The sequence below is a fragment of the Hemitrygon akajei genome, chromosome 20, assembly GCF_048418815.1.
Source record: "Hemitrygon akajei chromosome 20, sHemAka1.3, whole genome shotgun sequence".
Taxonomy (NCBI): domain Eukaryota; kingdom Metazoa; phylum Chordata; class Chondrichthyes; order Myliobatiformes; family Dasyatidae; genus Hemitrygon; species Hemitrygon akajei.
In genome coordinates, this window is record NC_133143.1 from 35,676,035 (window position 1) to 35,698,427 (window position 22,393).

At 42.0% G+C, this 22,393-nt stretch overlaps 1 protein-coding gene across 3 annotated transcripts in view; it reads left to right on the plus strand.

Moving 5' to 3' along the window:
* slc9a3.1 (solute carrier family 9 member A3, tandem duplicate 1) overlaps window positions 1-22,393 on the plus strand; it is a 151,714-nt gene that overhangs the window by 124,942 nt on the left and 4,379 nt on the right. For all 3 annotated transcript variants that reach the window (XM_073024168.1, XM_073024167.1, XM_073024169.1), the window contains exons 8-16: window positions 1,854-1,943; window positions 9,507-9,577; window positions 9,934-10,063; window positions 10,688-10,794; window positions 12,834-12,963; window positions 13,827-14,000; window positions 16,912-16,978; window positions 19,160-19,252; window positions 19,775-20,015. In XM_073024168.1, the coding sequence (XP_072880269.1) occupies window positions 1,854-1,943; window positions 9,507-9,577; window positions 9,934-10,063; window positions 10,688-10,794; window positions 12,834-12,963; window positions 13,827-14,000; window positions 16,912-16,978; window positions 19,160-19,252; window positions 19,775-20,015 (1,103 nt within the window). The remainder of the gene's footprint in view (window positions 1-1,853; window positions 1,944-9,506; window positions 9,578-9,933; window positions 10,064-10,687; window positions 10,795-12,833; window positions 12,964-13,826; window positions 14,001-16,911; window positions 16,979-19,159; window positions 19,253-19,774; window positions 20,016-22,393) is intronic.

Genomic DNA, 22,393 nt, shown 5'->3' on the forward strand with positions numbered 1-22,393 from the left:
GGAAAGGAAGGGGGAAGAAGCCAGAATGAGGAAGTGAGGGGTGGAAAAGGAGTACAAGCTAGAAAGTGATGAGACCAGATGGGTAGGGGTTGAAGTGATAGGCGGAAGAAGTAAAGGGCAGGAAGAGAAGGGATCTGATGGGGAGAGTGGACCATAGGAGAAAGGGAAGGAAGACAGGCAACCAACAGTAAGAGGGGGGCCTGAGTAGGGAAATAAAGAAGGGGAGGGGGTGAAATCAATGTTCATGCCATCAGGTTGGAGGCTACTCAAGTAGAATATGAGATGTTGCTCCTCCAACCTGAGAGTAGTCTGATTGTGGCCATGAACTGACATGTTGGAATGGAAGTGGGGATTGGAATTAACATGGCTGGCCACCAGGAAATCCTGCTTGTTGCTGATGGAGTGAAGGTGCTCGACAAAATGGTCCCCCAGTCTACGGGTCTGACTAATTTGGAGGAGGCCACATCGGGAGCACTAGGTACAGTAACCAACCCCAACAGATTTGCAGGTGAAGTGTTGCCTCAGCTGGAAGGACTGTTTGTGGCCCTGATTAGAGGTGGAGGAGGAGGTGAATGGGCAATTTGTCTGCTTGCAAGGGTATGTGCCAGGAGGGAGATCAGTGGGGATGGATGAATTAAAAAGAGGGAGTGATCCCCGCAGAAAGCGGAGAGTGATGGTGGTCAAGAGGTACAAATGTGTTTAGTGGTAGGATCTGTTGCAGATGGCAGAAGTTGTGGAGAATGATGCGCTGGATGCGGAGGCTCGTGGGGTGGTAGGTAATATGATAGATTTCAAATAATGATGAGGGGTGACAACTTAAAGATAGTAAATCTGAATCAATAGGGAGTTGTATGTGTTGGGTGAATACAGCCATTTTATGTTGTTCTTTACTTTCCTCTGGATCGATTGGAGTGAAACCAGGCATTTTTGGACAAGTCCAGGTGATTGACAATGTTGAGGCATTGGAGATGAATCGTGTGATCAACATATCAAAAGCTGCGGAGAGACCCATGCAAAGGATGCTATTTGACTTTTTGATTTGTACCATTTTAATGAGATCAAACATAGTTCTGAGGAAAAGCAGGATAATTGAATGTGAAAGCCGTACCGTTTCCTTTGTCGTTGTTGACAGACAGACAGACATACTTTATTGATCCTGAGGGAAATTGGGTTTTGTTACAGCCGCACCAACCAAGAATAGTGAAGAAATAGAGCAATAGAAAATCATAAATAATTAAATAATAAGTTAATCATGCCAAGTGGAAATAAGTCCAGGACCAGCCTATTGGCACAGGGGTGTCTGGCACTCCGAGGGAGGAGTTGTAAAGTTTGATGGCCACAGGTAGGAATGACTTCCTGTGACGCTCAGTGTTACATCTCGGTGGAATGAGTCTCTGGCTGAATGTACTCCTGTGCCTAACCAGTACATTGTGGAGTGGATGGGAGACATTGTCCAAGATGGCATACAACTTGGACAGCATCCTCTTTTCAGACACTACCGTCAGAGAGACCAGTTCCACCCCCACAACATCACTGGCCTTATGAATCACAGCAACAGCTGGGTTTGATGCATTTCTTACCAATTTTGCTGTTACTATTTTTCCTTGATTTTCTTGATTCTTTCCTAGCACACACTCCTCAGTGCACAATGTGACGACTGCTGGAGAGGAACAATCTGAGTTTTCTGAACGAATTGAAATTTTTGCCTGTAACCGTGACGTGGAGATGAATGGTTTCAGTGGGGATGAATGATTCCTATGCTGACATCTGATCCGGGGGATAAATTATATTTACATCAGAAATGTTGCAATGCTGCTCAGTGATGAAAACAAACTGATGGCGATATTTTGCAGGGTCTGACAATCAAACCTTTGGTGAAGTGGCTGAAAGTAAAGAGGAGTGAGCAGAAAGATCCTTTACTCAATGAGAAGCTCCACGGAAGAGTAAGTCATATCTCTCAGTATTCAATAAGTGCTGAAAGAACATCTCACGTAAGTGAGCAGCAAAACATTACAGATGCTGGAAATCAGCAAATTAGACCAAACCTATGGAGTGAGAAATGGATTTCATCATCATTATGTGCTGTGTTGTATATTATGGATGATCAATGTTCTCATAACCATGATTATTACTTGGCAAAATGGTTCTACAGAAGTGATTTTCCACCATTTTGTGGGCAGTGTCTTTATGAGATGGATGACCCATGCCGTTATTAATACTCTTCAGAGATCGTCTGCCTGGTGTCAGTGGTCACGTAACCAGGACTTGTGAATTGAATTGACATTACTTACATCCTTCATATACGTGAGGAGTAAAACATTTTTATGTTACATCTCTGTCTAAATGTGTAATTTATAATAGTATGTACAACAGGACAGTCAATATAACATAGAAATACAATTGCATCAGCATGAATTAATCAGTCTGATGGCCTGGTGGAAGAAGCTGTCCTGGAGCCTGTTGGTCCTGGCTTTTGTGCTGCGGTACCTTTTCCTGGATGGTAGCAGCTGGAACAGTTTGTGGTTGGGGTGATTTGGGTCCCCAGTGATCCTTTGGGCCCTTTTTATGCATCTGTCTTTGTAAATATCGTGAGTAGTGGGAAGTTCACATCTACAGATGCACTGGGCTGTCCACACTACTCTCTGCAGAGTCCTGCAATTGAGGGAAGTGCAGTTCCCATACCACACAGTGATGCAGCCAGTCAGGATGCTCTCAATTGTGCTCCTGTAGAATGTTCTTTGGATTTGGGGGCCCACACCAAACTTCAACCGTCTGAGGTGAAAGAGGTGCGGTTGTGCCTTTTTCACCACACAGCTAGTATGTACAGACCATGTGAGATCCTTGGTGATGTGTATGCCAAGGAACTTAAAGCTGTTCACCCCCTCAACCCCAGATCCATTGATGTCAATAAGAGTTAGCCCATCTCCATTCCTCCTGTAATCCACAGCCAGCTCCTTTGTTTCTGCGACATTGAGAGAGAGGTTGTTTTCTTAATACCACTGTGTCAGGGTGATGACTTCTCTGTAGGTGCTTCACTGTCATTTGAGATTAGGCCAGTCAGTGTAGTGTCGTCAGCAAATTTAATTAGCAGATTGGAGCTGTGGGTGGTGACACAGTCATGGGTATACGGAGAGTAAAGGAGGGGGCTGATATGCACCACCTGCTCCCATGGTTTCACATGACTGCTTGGGGGGCTAAACATGTGCTTACACCTTGCCCAAGGGAGATCTCCACGCTAGTGGAGGGAAGGAGCACTTTGCACCTCCTTTGGTAGAGGTGTATCTCCACTGCCACCCTTGAGATCGATGTAATCCTTCAAAGCCATGATCCTTCATTGGAATGAAAAGGGATGAATCAAGAGCATTTTACCTGCCAAGAGAGGGGGGAGGGAGCTGGATGGAAAAAGGGAATATCTATGATGGGGAGACACCAAGGTTGTCCAGGAGATATAGTAGGTGGAGGGAGATGAATGCAGACAGTTGTAAAAAGGGGGTAGGGGGATAGAACATGCTGCAACTGGGATGCAGAACCTAGCAGTGGCTTAACACCTGAAGAAAAGATCCTGGAAATGGTCAGTATCAGGTAGTATGTGTGGAGTGAAAAATAAAACGGGCCGGTGGGTAGGGATTGACCCCAGGTGACTGGTACTGTGATGCAGCAGCTTTGCTGGCTGCACCATCCCAATGTTATTGAATTCAGTACTGCGTTCTGGGAGCTGCCACGTGGAAGATGAAGTGTTCGTCCTTGAGCTGGCCTTGTTGGATCAGCATGGGAAGCCAAAGGCCAGAGTGAGAGAGGAATTAGTCACTTGTGGAAGCTCAGGGTCATCTTGCAGATTGTACAGATACGTTGTGTGAAGCAGTCAACTATTCTGCATTTGGTTTTCCCAATGTAGAGGAGACTTTGTGTTACGATGTAGGGATTTCCAAAGATTTACAGACTTACTGGAATAGAAGTTCTTCTTCACCTGAAATGTTGGTAGGAAGCAGAAGCGGATGGTGGAAGGTTACTTTTTGGATTAAAGGCCTGTGACTAGTGGCATATCTCAGGGATCTGTGCTGAGCCCAGTCAGACAGGTATAAAAAACACATTCACGTAACTCTCCCTTCCAAGTCAAGGAGGTAGAGAATTTCTTAGATGCCTTGTTTCAGGAGGTAGTCTCACTCATGAGACAAACTGCTTCCAATTTGGTCTGTGGTCAGGGGCAAGTGCGAGTAGGATAGGTAGGGGATCCAAGAGGTACTTCTAGAGGAGCCTCAGCCATTGAGTTTGACCAACAGGTCTGGAATTCTTGCACTCTATGCGTGGATGCGAATGATTTATGAGACATTCAAGAGTGGGCACAGGGGTGGGGAGAGAGGATGAGAAATGTATCCCCCTAACTATGGGGCTAGTACAGTCAGGGGAATAGACACAATTGTCACTCACAAGGGTTGAGTCTTGAAGGCTGTGTTGTTTGCCTGGTTCCCGCATTTGGGTATTTCATCGGACCTGCAGAGGAATTTGGACAGGGAGGGGAAAAGATCCTGCTGTGGTCCATGTGGGTACTGATACACAAGTAAAACAGACAGAGATCCTGCTGAGGGATTTTGAACTAAATTTGAAGTCAGAACCAAAAAAGATAATAATCTTGCAAACATGAGGAAATCTGCAGATGCTGGAAATTCAAGCAACACACGCAAAATGGTGGTGGAATGCAGCAGTCCAGGCAGCATCTATAGGAAGAAGTACAGTTGATGTTTCAGGCTGAGACCCTTCGTCAGGACTGACTGAAAGAAAAGGTAGTAAGAGGTTTGAAAGTAGGAAGGGGAAATCTGAAATGATGGGAGAAGACCGGAGGGGGAGGGGTGAAGCTAAGAGCTGGAAAAGTGATTGACAAAAGGGATACACAGCTGGAGAAGGGAAAGGATCATGGGACGGGAGGCCTAGGGAGAAAGAAAGGAGGAGGGGAGCACAGAGGGAGATGGAGAACAGGGAAGGAGTGATTCTGAGAGGGGCAGAGAGAAAAAAAGGGGGGGGGGAATAAATAAGGGATGGGGTAAGAAGAGGAGGAGGGGCAATAACGGAAGTTAGAGAAATCAATGTTCATGAAATCAGGTTGGAGGCTACCCAGATGGAATATGTGTTGTTCCTCCATCCTGAGTGTGGATTCATCTTGACAATAGAGGAGGCCATGGATAGACATATCAGAATGGGAATGGGACGTGGAATTAAAATGTGTGGCCACTGGGAGATCCTGCTTTCTCTGGCGGACAGAATGTAGGTGTTCAACGAAATGGTCTCCCAGTCTGCGTCGGGTCTCACCAATATATAAAAGGCTGCACTGGGAGCACCAGACGCAGTATACCATACCAGCTGACTCACAGGTCAAGTGTCGCCTCACCTGGAAGGACTGTCTGGGGTCCTCAATGGTGGTGAGGGAGGAAGTGTAAGAGCAGGTGTAGCACTTGTTCCGTTTACAAGGATAAGTGCCAGGAGGGAGATCGGTGGGAAGGGATGGGGGGGACGAATGGACAAGGGAGTCGTGTAGGGAGCGATCCCTGCAGAAAGTAGGGGGGGGGGGGGGAGGGAAAGATGTGCTTGGTAGTGGGATCCCGTTGGAGGTGGCGGAAGTTATGGAGAATTATATGTTGGACCCGGAGGCTGGTGGGGTGGTAGGTGAGGACAAGGGGAACCCTATCCCAAGTGGGGTGGTGGGTGGATGGGGTGAGGGCAGATGTGCATGAAATGGGAGAGATGCGTTTGAGAACAGAGTTGATGGTGGAAGAAGGGAAACCCCTTTCTTTAAAAAATGAAGACATCTCCTTCGTCCTAGAATGAAAAGCCTCATCTTGAGAGCAGATGCGGTGGAGATGGAGGAATTGTGAGAAGTGGATGGAATTTTTGCAAGTGACAGGGTGGGAAGAGGAATAGTCCAGGTAGCTGTGAGAGTCAGTATGCTTATAGTAGATATCAGTAGATAAGCCATCTCCAGAGATAGAGACAGAAGGATCAAGAAAGGGGAGGGAGGTGTCAGAAATGGACCAGGTAAATTTGAGGGGAGGGTGAAAGTTGGAGGGAAAGTTAATGAAGTCAACGAGCTCAGCATGCGTGCAGGACGCAGCACCAATGCAGTCGTTGGTGTAACAAAGGAAAAGAGGGGGACGGATACCTGTTATAGGCTTGGAACATGGACTGTTCTACAAAGCCAACCAAAAGGCAGGCATAGCTGGGACCCATACGGGTGCCCATGACTACACCTTTGGTTTGGAGGAAGTGGGAGGAGGCAAAGGAGAAATTACTGAGAATAAGGAATAATTCAGCAAGATGGAGGAGAGTGGTGGTAGAGGGGAACTGGTTAGGTCTGGAATCCAAAAAGAAGCAGAGAGCTTTGAGACCTTCCTGGTGGGGGATGGAGGTATATAGGGACGTCCATGGTGAAAATAAGGCAGTGGGGGGCCAGGGAACTTAAAATCACTGAAAAAATTCAAAGTGTGAGAAGTGTCACAAACATAGGTGGGAAGGGATTGAATAAGGGGGGATAAAACAGTGTCAAGGTATGCAGAAATGAGTTTGGTGGGGCAGGAGCAAGCTGAGACAATGGGTCTACCTGGACAGGCAGGTTTGTGGATCTTGGGTAGGAGGTAGAAATGGGAAGTGCAGGGTGTGGGAACTATGAGGTTGGTGGCAGTGGATGGAAGATCCCCAGAGCTGATAAGTTTGGTGATGGTGTGGGAGACAGTGGCCTGGTGCTCCTTAATGGGGTCATGATCGAGGGGTAAATAACAGGAGGTATCAGTGAGTTGTCGCTGTGTCTCGGCCAGGTAGAGGTCAGTACGCCAGACTACACAGCAACCCCCACCCCCATCAGCAGGTTTTATAGTGAGGTTGGGATTGGTGCGGAGGGAGCGGAGAGCAGAGCGTTCGGAAGGAGTGAGGTTGGAATTGGAACAGGATATGGTGAAGTCGAGACGGTTGATATCCCGTCGGCAGTTAGCAGTAAAGAGATCCAGAGCAAGTAATAACCTCTGCATTTCTACCTGAGCCACATGCAAATTGGCACAGGATTAATAAGATTAGAAAGTTAACTGCGTGGTTCAGTGATCAATATGAGAAAAGTGGGTTTGAATTCATGGGACATTAGCACAAGCATTGGGAAAGGAGGGCATTGTTCCGATGGAATGGGTTCCACTTGCATCACGCTGGGACCATGTCCTGACAAATTGCATCATTGCAGCTGTAAATAGGGCTTAAAACTAAGTAGTGAATGGATGGGTTCAACTGGATCGGAGAAAAATGGATAAAGCAAAAGGGAAGAATTTTGCAGAAGTTTCCAAAGTCTCCAGAATAAAAAGGAAGACAAAGTTTAGAAAGGGATAAGAATTTTATTTCAGTCAACATGAAGACAAATCTGAGAAGAGGGATGGTGCAAGACTGAGGATGTTATATTTGAATGCATGCAGTATATAAAACAAGGTAGATGAGCTTATAGTATAGTTAAAAATGGGTGTTATGTTTGTGCGCGTCAGAGGTTCAGCTGAATCAAGATATACATCCTAATGAAAAGTTGAGGAGGTGGGCAGAAGGGATGTGGTGGTTCTGCTGGGTAAAAATGAGATCAAATCCTTGGTAATAAGTGACATAAGATCTGATGGTGTAGAATCCTTATGGGTAAGATTAAGAAGGGAGAACGATCCTGATGGGTGTTCTATACAAGTCTCCTGTGGGGTATAAATTACAACAGGAGATTGAAAAGTCATGCAAAAAGGACAACGTTATAGTGGTCCTGGAAGACCTTAATGTACAGGGAGATTGAGAAAACCTAGGTTGGCTCTCAACAAAAGGAATCGTAGAATCCTACACGATGGCTTTTTGGAGCAGCTTGTGGTTTTAAGCGCACTAGTGAAAAGGAAAATCTGGTTTTAGTGTTGTGCGATGAACCAGATTTGATTCAGCATCTTAAGGTAAAAGAACCCCCAGGAGGCAGTGATCATGTTCTGATAGAATTTGCCCTGTAGTTTGAGAGGGAGAAAGTAAGATCAGATGTCTCGGTATTACAGTTAATTAAAGGCATGAGAGAGGAGCTGGCCAAAGGGGTTGAAAGGGGACCCTAGCAGGCTTGATAGTAGAGCAGCAAACGCAACAGTGTCTGGGAGGCAACTTGTTCTATACTCCAATGACTATAGGTCAAACCAGCTCAAGCTTTCTTTTCATATATCAGTCCTTCATCCCAGGATCTAGCCTGGTAAATCTCTGCAATAGCTCCAACATAATTACATCCTTCCTGAATTGGAGACCAAATACTGCATGTACATTGTACACCATTGTGTTGTCTCACCAGCATCCTGAAAAGTTGCTTAAAATCCTCTAGCCACCTTTACTGCAAACCTTTGTAATCTGACTTTGTTTAAATAATGATTTCCTTTTTCATTCTATCCAAGTGCATAACCTTTCACGTGTAGGTGGATGGGGAGTAGTGGTGGAAGAAGAGGAGCAGAAGGCCTCAATGGCAGTGGAAAAAAGATCTGGGCTTGTAGGTGGTCAGGACTGATGTCAGAACTGTAAGTGGCCAGCCCTATGGCCTGCAGGAGACCACTACTGAGATCTGAGTTGGAGGTGTCTGGCTTTGACCTTGGCACCCTGCAGGTGTACAGCCCCGGCTGCCTCCAGTTCTATCCTCAGCCCTGATAACTTGCAAACCAAGACTTCTCACTGCAGCTGTGTTCTACTGCTCCCCACCCATCCATTCTCAGGTTCCCCTCTACCCCTTGTTCCCACCCCCCCCATCACCTGGTCTTGCCTATCATTTGCCATCTTTGTATTCCTTCTCTCCACACCCCCCCCCCACCTTTTTCAGACTTCTACCTTTTTCCTTTCCAGTCATGATGGAGGATTTTAGCGCGTTTGTTTGACTGTTTAGTCCCCTCTATAGACGCTGCCTGACTTTAAGTTCCTCCAGCATTTTGTGTGTTGCTCATGATTTCCAGTATCTGCAGAATCTCTTGTCTATAGAGAAGAAACTTTGAAGGATCTTATGTCAATCGAACATTGTATGCTATAACCTGACTTATTTTTTTACAGGGTCATTTATTTATTCTTAAATTAACAACCAATTAGATAATATGTGCCCATTGTAAATGTGGCTGTTCATTAGTTTATAAGTTCATCTGAGCAGATGCTTTTAGAATTCTATATGCTTGTGGGTAAAATCTATTCCTGAACTAATGGTACTAAGCAGCTAAAATGACATTGAAGAGATCAACATAAACCCAGGATAAGTTTGTCAAAATAAAATTCAAAAGTTGAAAGGAATATTTGGATTAATACATCAAAGATGATCCTGACTCAATAGAAGTTTGTCACCAAAGAAATCTTTGGGTTTGTTGATATTTGTAAATAAAAATTTGGTACAGTAGTTTTTGGATAGGGAAATATGTTTTACATTAAGGATCTTAAAACAGTTTATCTTTTACCAGAGCAATGTTACTGCATTGTGTTTAAGAAATTTTGTCTGACATTTTTCAAAGGCATTTGATCATATACTCTCTGCAATAGAAGACATCTCGGGGCAAATTGGACATAATTATCTTCGAGACAAGTATGTAACTAGTGATTTCTATAATGTTTCATAAATGTTTGTATCAACTTTTTAATGCTTCCATGATTGTGCAAGTTATCTGTATTTTTTAAATGTCTAATTGGTTCGCATTTCTGCTAATTTGTTCATCAGGCCTGTATTTATACAGAAAAATTAATCATAACAGAACTTGAAACACAGTTTGACATTGTGTCTGGAACAACACCAATATTTCAATATTTAATTATTCCTAATAATTTCCATACCAGTGACATTTTACCAAATTATTTCATATGTTAATGTTTTGTGAATCTTTCTTGATCTCCTAGTTTGATTGATCTACGTAAGGGATAATAAGGTGGTTAATTCTTTTTTAGGTGGACTAACTTTGATAGGAAATATCTGAGTAAAATCATGATGAGGAAATCTGCACAGATTAGTCGGGATAGAATCCTCAGCGTTTTCCGTGAGCTGAATCTGAAGGATGCCATCAGTTACGTGTCTGAGGTAATCTATCAGTAGATCAGTTAATCAACCAGGCGCAGTGAAAGTGGCCCTATATTTAGAAATTGGCAATTGACAATTTATTAGTCTAGGAAAATTGCCATACTTTTAATGATGACATAAAAATCTCATGAATTGTTGGCTACTATTTAGCTGGAGCATTGGATTTATTTCTAGGTATAAGTCCAACAATGTCTGTTCTGGAGACGGTAAATAGAACAGAGCATATTGAAGCAATGCTTGTAAATCATGTATATTTAATTGAACATGATACAGTAAGTGCAGGTCCAGATGAGCAAACTTGTTGCTGTCCAATAAAAATGTACTAATGATCATGACCTAGGAACAATTAAGTATAATTTTTACAAATGGCAAGCTGCTGGTTGTGCTTGGTCAACAAAAGATACAATTGTCGATTTATTCTGCTAATCTGCTTTGTCTAAAGTGATCATAATTCACGGGAAATAACATTTAGCTCATTAAGTCCATGCTGGACAAAAGACTCTGTTTTAAGTCTGTGTAGAGGGACTTGAATCCTTGGTCCTCCTGCTTTATAGAGTGCTTTACTTTCTCAATATAAGATTACCTACCACTCCATGTGAGGCTGGTGCCTTTTATTATTTGTAGGGAGAGCGGCGCGGGTCCTTGGCCTTTATACGTTCGAGTAGCGATGTTAATGTTGACTTCACTGGTCCTCGTCAGTCTATTGTAGACTCATCTGTCTCTGCGGTGCTGTAAGTATAAATCATGAGATAATCTTTGAAAATTCGAAGTACATTTATGTATGCAGTAACAACTCTGAGATTTGTCTTCCTGCAGACAGCAATGAAACAAAACACCATGGAACCCATTCAAAGAAAACATCCAACACCCAACACTCAAAAAAAAAAAAGAACCAATTGCATAAACGGCAAAATAACGAGCTAATAGCACACAGAATATGAAACATCAAATCACAGAGTCCTTGAAGTATTCTAGGAGTGGTCAGTTTAGTTCAGTTCAGTTCAACTTAGTGCTCTGTCATTCATTGACTGCAGGCTGCAGAGCCAGTCCACCTGAATCAAAATAGCAATAAAAAATAGAGTAACAAGAAACTAGAAATACTTATAACGTGAACAGCAGAGTTCTCTAAAACAAGTCCGATCCACTAACCATGCATAAACCTTGCCCAGGACCCAAGACTCCTGCAGCTTCCTAGGGTGAGGGTGAGAGAGTGTGAGAGGGAGGGAGATAGAGAGATTAAATACAGGTCGATAGTGCTAAACACCACTCGCTTTCTGCTCTCATCCTTAGTGATTTCAATCTTGCTCAATGCTTTATTTGGTGAGATGGTTGAAGATTAGATCTGATCATGTATTTGCGCTCTGCTATAAGGCCACACGCTCCGTTCTTAACCTCGCTGTCAACCATGCTGAATCCCCTTGGAGACAGCAAATGTACCAGATCACTCAGCCGGCCCAAGTACACATTATCAAAGTGTAAATTATTGGCTCCAATCGCACACAGATTAGTAGTAGTATATTTAAAAGAAGGAGATATAGTAGTAGTTTTGTAAACTGTCTGCAAGACATGTCAATAGTCGTATTGGTTGCTGGTGTAATCTTGGTCTAATTAATATCAATCGCAACTAATGAGAGCTTTTTTAAGCCTACATTTTCTCTCCAACCCAGATTGAGAAGTGACTTTTGTGGAAGAGTTCTAAACTAGTTTTCAAAATGATTTAGGAAGGGTTTGTGTTCATGCAACTGATTTCATAATGTCTAAGTGCTTTATGGCCACGGTACAGCGCAGGAATGTCATGCCTGCACTCATCACAATGCCATCTAAACTAATCCCATCTGCTTGCATGTTGTCTGTAGCTGAATTAATCCCGTTCCTCTTGTCTGTATGGGTGGCATAGTGACATCAGTGCTGGATGTCGGAGCGAAGGTTCCCGAGTTCAAATCCAGCCGGCCCCCTTGCGCACTTTCCATCCGTGCTGGGTTGAGCGTCGAGCTAGCAACTCGGCCTCATAAAAATAAGAAAGATTGCTTTAAAAAATAAAAGCCATCATGACAGTGTCCCGATGACTCCACTCGGAGTTCAGGGCTTTCTTCTTCTTCTCTTGTCTGTATCCATGGTAGGTATCACTTTACTCCCTACCTGTTCATGCTGCTGTCTCAATGCTTGCAGGAATGCCTACATTCACTTCACCAAATGCTACAATGAATTTACACATAGTGACTTAACAGTTAGATCGCAAGACCTGAAGATATAGGAGCATAAATAGGCCATTCAACCCATCGAATCTGCTCCGCCATTCGATCATGGCTGATTTATGACTCTCTCAACCCCATTCTTCTGCCTTCCATTTTAGTAATTTTCATTTTGCTTCAAAAGAGTGCCCAGGATCTCTTCAGTTTACCTGTCAGGTCATGTGGCAACTCAGCTGATCTTGGTTCCCTCATTCTGTGAAATATTGTATTCTATACGTCAATGCATTCACTGATTTGAAAAATCCATCCACTGATCTGAATTTGCATTTATTCTTTAGTGTACCTAATATTTTTCCTCATGGAAATTTCTACACTTTTAGAGGAACATTACAATTAGGGAGGCTATTGGTTTAATATGTCACTTCTAACTGCACAGTGAATCTCTGTGTTGTTAGTTGGATAGTATTAAGTTCTTAGAGTTGAATTTCAACCCACGATGTACATCTGTAAGGGTGAATGTTCCCGTCTTAGGCAAAGGTGGTTACGACAAAATATTGTGGTGTTTTTTTTTCCCCCAGGAGAGAGAGTACCAGTGAGGTGTGCTTGGACATGCATGCTCTTGAAAACAGGGTGAAGAGCCAAAAGCATCGTGAGGAATCAGTCACCCACCGCATGTTGCAGCAACATCTATACAAACCCAGGCAACGAGTAAGCAAACCCATGTAGTTAATTCAGACTGAGCTGTCCTCTGTGTGGGGGAGCATCTTAAACGGTACCTAGTCAATATGCCATTTATATCTTACTCATTGTGCAGCTATGTGCAAATATGGCAAAGCTGCATCCAGTATCACTGAATAAATATTAGTTTAGTTCATGCATTTGCATTTTTCCCAAGAAGCTTTGAGAAATAGATAGAAAAAGTAATAGGAGAGAGGGAGAATATTTTTATTGAGTCAAGTGTTGGCTTGGTGCTCTCCTCTTCAATTGTGTTGCTAATTTCTAGCCACGGAGAAGCCAGTGTCAGCACACTTGCTGCATTTTGCTAATGGGCATGCGCCTAGGTTATCTTGATGCTTGAACAGTAGAAAGTCATGGTCCAGATATGGTCAACCAATATATTGGGCTGACCACACATTTGGTGCTAACAAGGGATACCACGTTTCTGTGTAGAATTCGTTCACAAGCCAATCAGGTTTCAACTTAATTTGCTGTTTTCTTTTGTTGATATCTACCCGGTCCCAAAATTTTCATTCTTTCAGTTAAAAAATTAGCATCATGAATATGTTATTTAACTCTCAATCTGTTCTGCCATTTAATATGTTCTTTGTTCTGTAATTATTGATACCATAAAATCTAAAAAGAGAATACTGGAAATACTGAGCAGGCTGGGCAATATCCATGGAGAAGTAGTTGACATCTTAGCTAAATGACCATTCATCACAACTTAAAGATCAAACTTGAAATCCAAATCAGTCTCATTGATTGGATGAGAGAGGGAGTGATCAAATTGTTAGTTGGTGAAATCTTTTGCATCACGATATGTTTATTGGCCCAATTGTTTCTTTTTAAAGTACAGGCTTAATTATAGCCGCCATAAACTAATGCGTAATGAAGATGAGAAGCAAGATAAAGAGATTTTCCAGCGGACCATGAAAAAGAGACTTGAAAATTTCAAATCCACCAAACTTGGAACCAATTACAACAGCAAATTTAGGAACTTAAAGAAAGAAAGAACAGCGAAGAAGGTAAACTGAATGCATGCTGGCTGGATTTTCATTGAGAATAGAAACTTGTTTTACATAGCTATGTTATTCCTTGTAAATAGTATCTTAGTACTAACCTCAGAAGCTCACCCTAACTTCCGGACACTGTATAGTAAGTCACGAGAGAGACAGGGGATGATAGAAATCCTGAGCAAGACAGAAAAAATGCTGGAGGAACTTGGCATCTGGGGGAGGTGGGTAGTTGGAAAATAGGAGTGATAACTGAAGTTGGGAGGTGGTAAGTGAAAGTGAGCAGAAGAAGATGAGTTCTGTTAGGAGAGGACAGTAGACCATGAAATAAGGGAGCTGGGGAACCAATGGGAGGAAGGTATGGGTGATGGCCAGGTTGTGAGGGTGGTGGTCACGGAAGAGAAAGGGCAAAGGAGCCAGAGGGATAAGGTAGAGCAAAAGGGAGGGGGGTTGATTACTGGAACTTGGAAAAATGGAGGTGTTATAGTGTACAGCAAGTGGTAGGGACAAGTTGTTCTGATTGTGGAGTTAGTGCTTAGAATGCATTGCTTCAACAGTTGGTGGAAACACACCTAATGATCACTTTAGCAAATAACTGAATTGACTTTATTTCTTATATCCTTCACATACATGAGTAAAAATATTTGTTATGTCTCTGTCTAAATGTGCAATGTGCAATCATAGCAATTTCTAATAAACAGAACAGTCAATGTAACATAGAATACACTCAAATCAGTGTGAGTGAATCAGTCTGATGGCCTGGTGGAAGAAGCTGTCCCGGAGCCTGTTGGTCCTGGCTTTTATGTTGCGGTACCGCTTCCCGGACGGTAGCAGCTGGAATAGATTGTGGTTGGGATGACTCAGGTCCCCAATGATCCTACGGGCCCTTTTTAAACACCGGTCTTTGTAAACGTCCTGAATCATGGGAAGTTCACAACTACAAATGTGCTGGGCTGTCCATGCCACTCTCTGCAGAGTCCTGTGATTAAGGGAGGTACAGTACCCATACCAGGCAGTGATGCAGCCAGTCAGGATGCAATCAATTGTGCCCCTGTAGAAAGTTCCTGGGATTTGGGGGCCATACCAAACTTCCTCAACTGTCATTGTGGGAGTTTGGAATGCTGTTGACTGGTGTTTTGTGGAGGGAAATCATTCCCTCTTTCTTCAGATGCCATGAGAGGCATTCCTGTGCTCCTAGCCCAAAAGAAGTGTTATAAGAAACCTCAAACAAGAGAAAATCTGCAGATGCTGGAAATCTAAGCAACAGGCACAAAATGCTGGAGGAAGTCAGCAGGCCAGGCAGCATCTGTGGAAAAGATTACTGTCGATGTTTCGGGCCGAGACCCTTCAGCAGGACTGGAAAAGAAGATGATGAGTCAGAGTAAGAAAGTTGGGGGAGGGAAAGAAGAACCACAAGGTGGGAGGGGGAGTGGGAGGAGTGAAATAAAGAGCTGGGAAGTTGATTGGTGAAAGGGATTCAGGGCTGGAGAAGAGGGAATCTGATAGGGGAGGACAGAAGGCCGTGGAAAAAAGGGGGGGAGGAGCACCAGAGGGAGGTCATAGGCAGGTAAAGAGATAAGGTGAGAGAGGAAAATGGGAATGGGGAATGCTGAAGGGGGTGTGGAATTACTGGAAGTTTGAGAAATTGATGTTCATGTCATCAGGTTGGAGGCTACCCAGTCAGAATATAAGGTGTTGTTCCTCCAACCTGAGTGTGGTCTCATTGCACCATTAGAGGAGGCCATGGACTGACTTGTCAGAATGGGAAGTGGAATTAAAATGGGTGGCCACTGGGAGATCCCTCTTTTCCTGGCGGACGGAGTGTAGGTGCTCGCTGAAATGGTCTCCCAATCTGCGTCAGCTCTCACCAATGTACAGGAGGCCATACTGGGAGCACCGGATACAGTAGATGACCCCAACAGAGTCTCAGTTGAAGTGTCACCTCACCTGGAAGGACTGTTTGGGGCTGTGAATGGTAGTGAGGGAGGAAATGTAGGGGCAGGCGTAGCACTTGTTCTGCTTGCAAGGATAGGTGCCAGGAGGGAGATCAGTAGGGAGGGATGAATGGACAAAGGAGTCACTTAGGGAGCGATCCCTGTGCAAAACAGGAAGTATGGAGGAAGGAAAAGATGTGCTTGGCGATGGTGGGATCCCACTGGAGATGGCAGAAGTTACAGAGAATTATGTGCTGAATGTGAAGGCTGGTAGGGTGGTCGATGAGGGCGAGAGGAACCCTATCCCTGGTGGGATGGTGTGAGGTGAGATAAGCATGAAATGGAGGAGATGCGGCTGAGGGCAGCGAGGAAGGGAAGCCCCTTTCTTTGAAGAAGGAGGATGCCTCCTTGTTCTGGAATGAAAAACCTCATCATGAAAACACGTACTGCACAGACAGAGGAACTGAGAGAATGGAATGGCGTTTTTACAAGTAACAGGTTGGGACGAGGTATAGTCCAGGTAGCTGTGAGAGTCGGTGGGTTTATAATAGACATCAGTAGATAAGCTGTCTCCAGAGCTAGAGACAAAGAAATTGTGAATCTATAGATAGCAGTAGATAGTTCAACTAAGGTAGGAAAGCTCCATGTGCATACATGAGATGGATTCTGAAGGTGTTTGTACTCTTTCCTTTTTTACACCCTTCCACCTTCTATCACTCATTATTGGAGGTCAATATGAAGGGAATAATTAGTTGTTCTCTAAGCTTGTCATCACTTGGTGGGATGGCTCCCAAATGAAGAGCTGAGTTGAACATGCAATGAAAGTGTTCCAAAGAAAGGCATTTGCTCCACTCTACATCTGGCAAGATTGTAGACAACAATTTCTAAATAAGTTGTTTAGTAAATGAAAGGTAACACGTTAACCTAATAATCATCATAAACCTAGTGCCCCTTTAATTTCTGACACAGCTTCATTGATTTTGTTACAGAAACACAGTGATGCAATGTCAAATGGAAAGATCCCAACACACACTATTGCATTCCATGTTGATAAAGGTAACCATTTATTGCATTTTTTCCTTAGCATCTCTCTTTCCAAACCTTTTGATGCTGACTCAATGATTCAGTTTTATTCGTGTTTCTTTGTGTTGCGAGCACAGTTGTTGTGGGTGAGGCTAAAACAAGCGCCAATGTAAACCAAGATCCTGAGAGCTGCTGGTGTGATTTGACTGAACTGTATCATGTCACTGTGGATGTTGAATAATGTTAAATAAGTGAAAGAGGAAAACAAAATAAAGTGCAGGATCTGCTGGTTTTAATTCCTGGACAACACGTTCTAAAGATAGTCTACAAAGCCACACAGTAAAAGTACTGAGCTATTTATTTCCCCAGAAGATCTCCATTCACACTTAAATCAGCGGTTAAGCATTTTCCACTCATATAGGTCAGGAAATTGGACATGTTTCCTCCCTAATGTCCCACAATCACTGTCCTGGGCAGTACCGGCATTATCTCAAAACCCAACAAATACGTGTCAGTCTCTAATCAGGGTACTATCTGGGAGTAAATCCATTGTGCATGTGACAGTTCTTTAAAATGATCTTTCCGGTGAGAGACTTTTACAAGTCCAAGCTGGTTCCTGGTGCTCACTACTGACATTTGTTGGTCCCTTATGTCTAGTCCAAATGATGAGTATTCTTGGTGATGGATAACACCCTCTTGTCGATGTCCTATGGTGTGCCCGTGATGGAGCTGGCTGGGTCTATAACCTTAACCCTCACCATGCCCTTCTCTGACTACCATTGGAGAGAATGTACAGGAGCTTGCAGACCCACACTTATTAATTCAGGAACACTTCTTTCCCTCCACCGTCTGATTTCTGAACAGACCGCAAACCTACTTTTATAATTTATAATAATCTTATGTATTTGCACTGTACTGCTGCCACAAAACAATAAATTTTACTTATAGGTCAGTGATAATAAATCTGGTTCTGAATGTAGTTCCAGTGACGTTGTGAAGTCAGCTTTGAGGAAGTAAATAAACACTAGCTGCATGCTTTAGGTGAAATTAAAAATCTATTGATTTTGTTTTGAAGAAGAGCATGGAAATTCCAAATATCCATTATTTGTCCCTTAACTTTTAATTACTATAGCAGATGATCTAATCTTTATCATGCCTATTGCCTATGTGACTTTACAGTCTGCAAATTGATTAATGCACCTCCTACTTGACAACAGCAATTCAGATTTAAATTGATTTTATTGACAAAAATCAGTAGACTATATTAAATTCATCAAAGTTGCTGTACAAATACAAGTTTTCTTCCTCTTAATTTGCCATAAAATGGAGATTAATATTAGTTTGCGCAGGCAGGTGTAACTCATGAGGTATTTTGCTGGTAAATTTGCCTCATTTCCTCTTTAACTTTGCCTTCCTGCCAAAGTAAGAGAAAGCCTTTCAGTTGGCTTTCGAGTTGGAGCTTTACATGTGGGAAAGTTCCGAAAAAATTTGAGGCATATCATTTTGAAAGATTTTGTTTCCTTGATTTGAGTTATTGAGGCCTGTAGCCCAAGAATATCCCAGACTCTTGAGCTGATTTAGTTGAGTTGGCTATGCAGCAGCAACCTGAAAGAGTTAAAGGCTACAGCTGTCTCAAAGTAAAAAGAAAGTTTCCTTATTCAACAGATGATCTTCATATACAAGTAAATTACCATAAACACAAAATATTCTGCAACACACAAAATGCTGGAGGAACTCAGCAAATCAGGCAGAATCCATGGAGGGGAATAAACAGTCAGGACCTGATGAGGGGTCTCGTTGATGCTGCCTGACAAGCTGAGTTCCTCCAGCGTTCTGTCTTGCCTTGCAAGTGCCGAAGGATCTAACATACCATGTAATTGTTTAGATACTGTCCATCAGCACTTATATCCCCATTTGTCATGCCAGCTATTGCTCAATATTTCAGGTTTTCCGCACCAAACTGAGAAAGAAAATAATTGTTAATTAAAATTACAATTTCTGTTAAAGCTGCTTGGCGCCTGGAACTTCTAAAGACACTTAATTGAATCTTTAAATCCTGTTTCACTCTGATCTTTTGTCAAATGTCTAAAGATTGAATTTTGCTTTGCATGATCTGGTTTTAAAGGCAGCACACTTGCTAAAGAGTAAGTGATCACCTGAATGATATTTGTTCTGCTGCATGCCTGAGTGCTGTCTCCTGTCCATGTCTTCCAGACTCTGACATAGAGGACCATTACGAAACAGTGGAGGGAGGAATTAGTTTTCTAATTACTCCGCCAAGTGCAGAACCCGATGAAACAAGAAATGGTAATCTACTTTGTGCACAGAATGGATAAGTAATGAATATTTTGGCTCGTATTTGTGTTATATTTGAGAATTTCAGCCAGTGCATACAGCTTCAGAGAACTTTGCACAATGTTTTTTTTTAAACTGCTTTTGCTAATGTCAAATAATTATTTTTTTGCACCCATAAATTCACTTTTCTGGTGGCTGTGGCTGAGGTTATAATTAAAATCTGAATGGTTATCTAAAACGCTTGGGTAGATCCTACAATGGTCAGTTCTGAAGCCAAACAGTTATACTGGAAGATGACAACCTATCAGAATTTCCCAAACTCCAGAAATGCTACATGTCAAGCGTTGCTTCCAAGAACAAAATTCTCCACAGAGATGTGGTCACATCACATTCTAACTTCTGATTTCATTACAGCTGTATTGTTTTCTGTATTGTTTGAGGTGATGTGATTAGATTGGACCAACGATTAACTTGTGAATACTTCAGTTATTATTTTGACTAATCTATTTTTGCAAAACTAAATTAATCCTGCAGGAATCGATAACCCAAGCTTTACTTCTGAGGAGGATCAGTCAATTGTCCATATGACTCCACCGTGGTTGACCAGTGAAGAAACAGTCATTCCGTCTCAGCGAGCGCGTTTACAGCTTCCGAGGAGTCCCAACAACTTCAGGCGCCTTGTACCTTTGCAGCTCAGCAGCCGATCCATTGATTCATTTTTACTAGCAGACATATCGGAGGAGCATCCTTTGTCTTTCCTACCCGAATCATCAATGTAAATTCATTATCCACTTTACTCCATTATGTAACATTGCATTTTGAACTTCACGGGTTTCCATTAATCACGGAACTTGCAAACATTTCAAATATGTGGTAGATTTATTGCTATGAAATAAAAGTGGAGTTGCTGACCAATCACCATCGAGGAGACAGGTGTAGAATCAGGAGAAATGTAATGGACTAGAATTAAAGAACAGCTTTAAAGGGAAAAAAATTAAATACAGAGATGATTAAAACTTTAGGAATGAGTTGTAGTGTCACAGGGGGTCCTGTTCTGGGGTAGCTTCTCATCAATACCTGCATCAAAGATTTGGACAAGGGACTGGAAATAATGCACAAATAAATGGCCAAGTCCATTTGAAGCTGCAAGTGCGTATTATTAAGTAATGGAATCAATCAAACAGTTAATGATTGGGAGCAGTTGATTTTAATTTTTAAAAAGTTAAATTATTAGGGAAGTATGGGTAAGATAAAGGTTAGAATACGACAGAGCTTATTTAGAAACCTCAGATGATTAAACTAGTGAGATTTTCTAGTGAGAAAGTGGTATGACTTTTAAAATACAGGTATGATTGTGAAATCCATTTGAAACTTTGAGACTTTGTGTTAAGTCACAGGACTCGATATAGGGTTGGTTTCCAGTATATAGAAAGGATGCTTAGATATTATTGAGGTACAACAGAAATTCATCTTGTAGCTGCCAGTATGAAGATATACAAATGTAAAATGGAAAACAAAGGTTTTTTTTATAGGAGCAGAAAATACCTGAAATAATTTCACAGCTGCTTAAGACTGAGAAGAGATGGGGCATTTGGAATAGAAATTATTGATTGTTAATTTAGAGGAAAGGGTATACATCAGATAGGCAATAAAATATAAGATAAGATTTTAGAAATTTAGTCAGCAATTAGGAAGTCTATACTTGAAAGACATTAGAAAATAATTTTTTTGATGTTTTTGTGTAAATGATACTCAAATCTTAAAGCTTATAACTTAGTTTTTTGGTCAGATCTCTCCTATATGTTTTGATAGGTTATTGAATACAGTCTTACTCCAACTTTCTGTACATATGCTTTTTCTATCCTTATGCTTAACTCTCTAACTTCACTATTTCTTTCAGATCTGTCAATACCTTATGGCTATATTTGAGCAGATTTAAAAGGGCAGCTCATAATATGCTATCTAGAATTCTAATAACCTGCAATTACTTTGGGCTTTTCTTAGAATGGGGAGAGGGAGATGTGACCACGTCTGCACAGTCAATATTCCTCCTTGTGTTGAGTTAGTCACTTGTGAGAAGGGAGCTGTACTCGGTGCCTGGAGCACACTGTCTGATTTGTTGACAGTCCAAAGTAGATGATGGCTTGTGAAGTGGCTTGAAAAGTTAATCTTGGCACCAACACTCCCTAATTTGCAAACATACCCCTCCAGTTGTATGATACCATGTAGGAGAGGGATCAACATGTCAAATAACTAATTTGAACAAAAGAGTAATTTGACCACTTCAGATTTTATTTTGAGCACAAAGCTATTAACCTGAATCTTAAGCTGTTGACAAATTATTGTGATCCATCTGCATTCTGCGGGATATGGGAAATGCACCTTTCTATTTCCTCACATTGGTAAGCCTGCCATCACTTAGCACTGTTTTGGAAGTTTGGAAGCTTAAATTGCCTGTTCATTAACTCTTCACTGAAGCTCTTATTAACTGACTTTAATTTTCTCTCCAGCACTTCTTTTATCACTTTGTTAATTCTAATCCTTCCTATTTGCTGCGCATTTCCTTCTGTTTATATCTAGATTCAGCTGTGGTTTGCTATGGAAAAAATTCTGGTCTGGAATAGTCTCAGTGGTACTAATATCTCAGATTATGAAGTGAACTGAGTTGCTGAAACCCTGCGGTATTGGATACAAACTCAGTTCCACCTTGATGATGTTTTGCTGCTGACTTATGATTTAATTATTATTTTAAATTGTCAAAATCTTGCAGCTTTCTGTTTCTCCAGGCTGATCTCATTCAATATCTGGAACAAACTTTAGGTCAAAAATGAATTAAAGCTTTTTTCAATCTGATAATGAGGACACCGTGAAATTTTTTTTTTCAGAAAATACTAACTCCCTCTGTCCTGTTGAATTACTGCCTTTTAGTGGAAAATTGCATTTTGCACAAAGTATAAATTGAGTGTCTATTTAGTGAAGGTCTTAGTCTGGGCTACATGCTCTCCAGTCATAAGAAAACCCAGCAAATTTTCAGTAAGTCAAGATTTTTTTTTGTCTTTGCCTGAAAAAAGTGTTCAGCTGTTAGCCAAAATGCCTTTATTTTCCAGCCTTTACAGATATCAATTTAATATTGGCCAGTTCTGAAGATAAGTG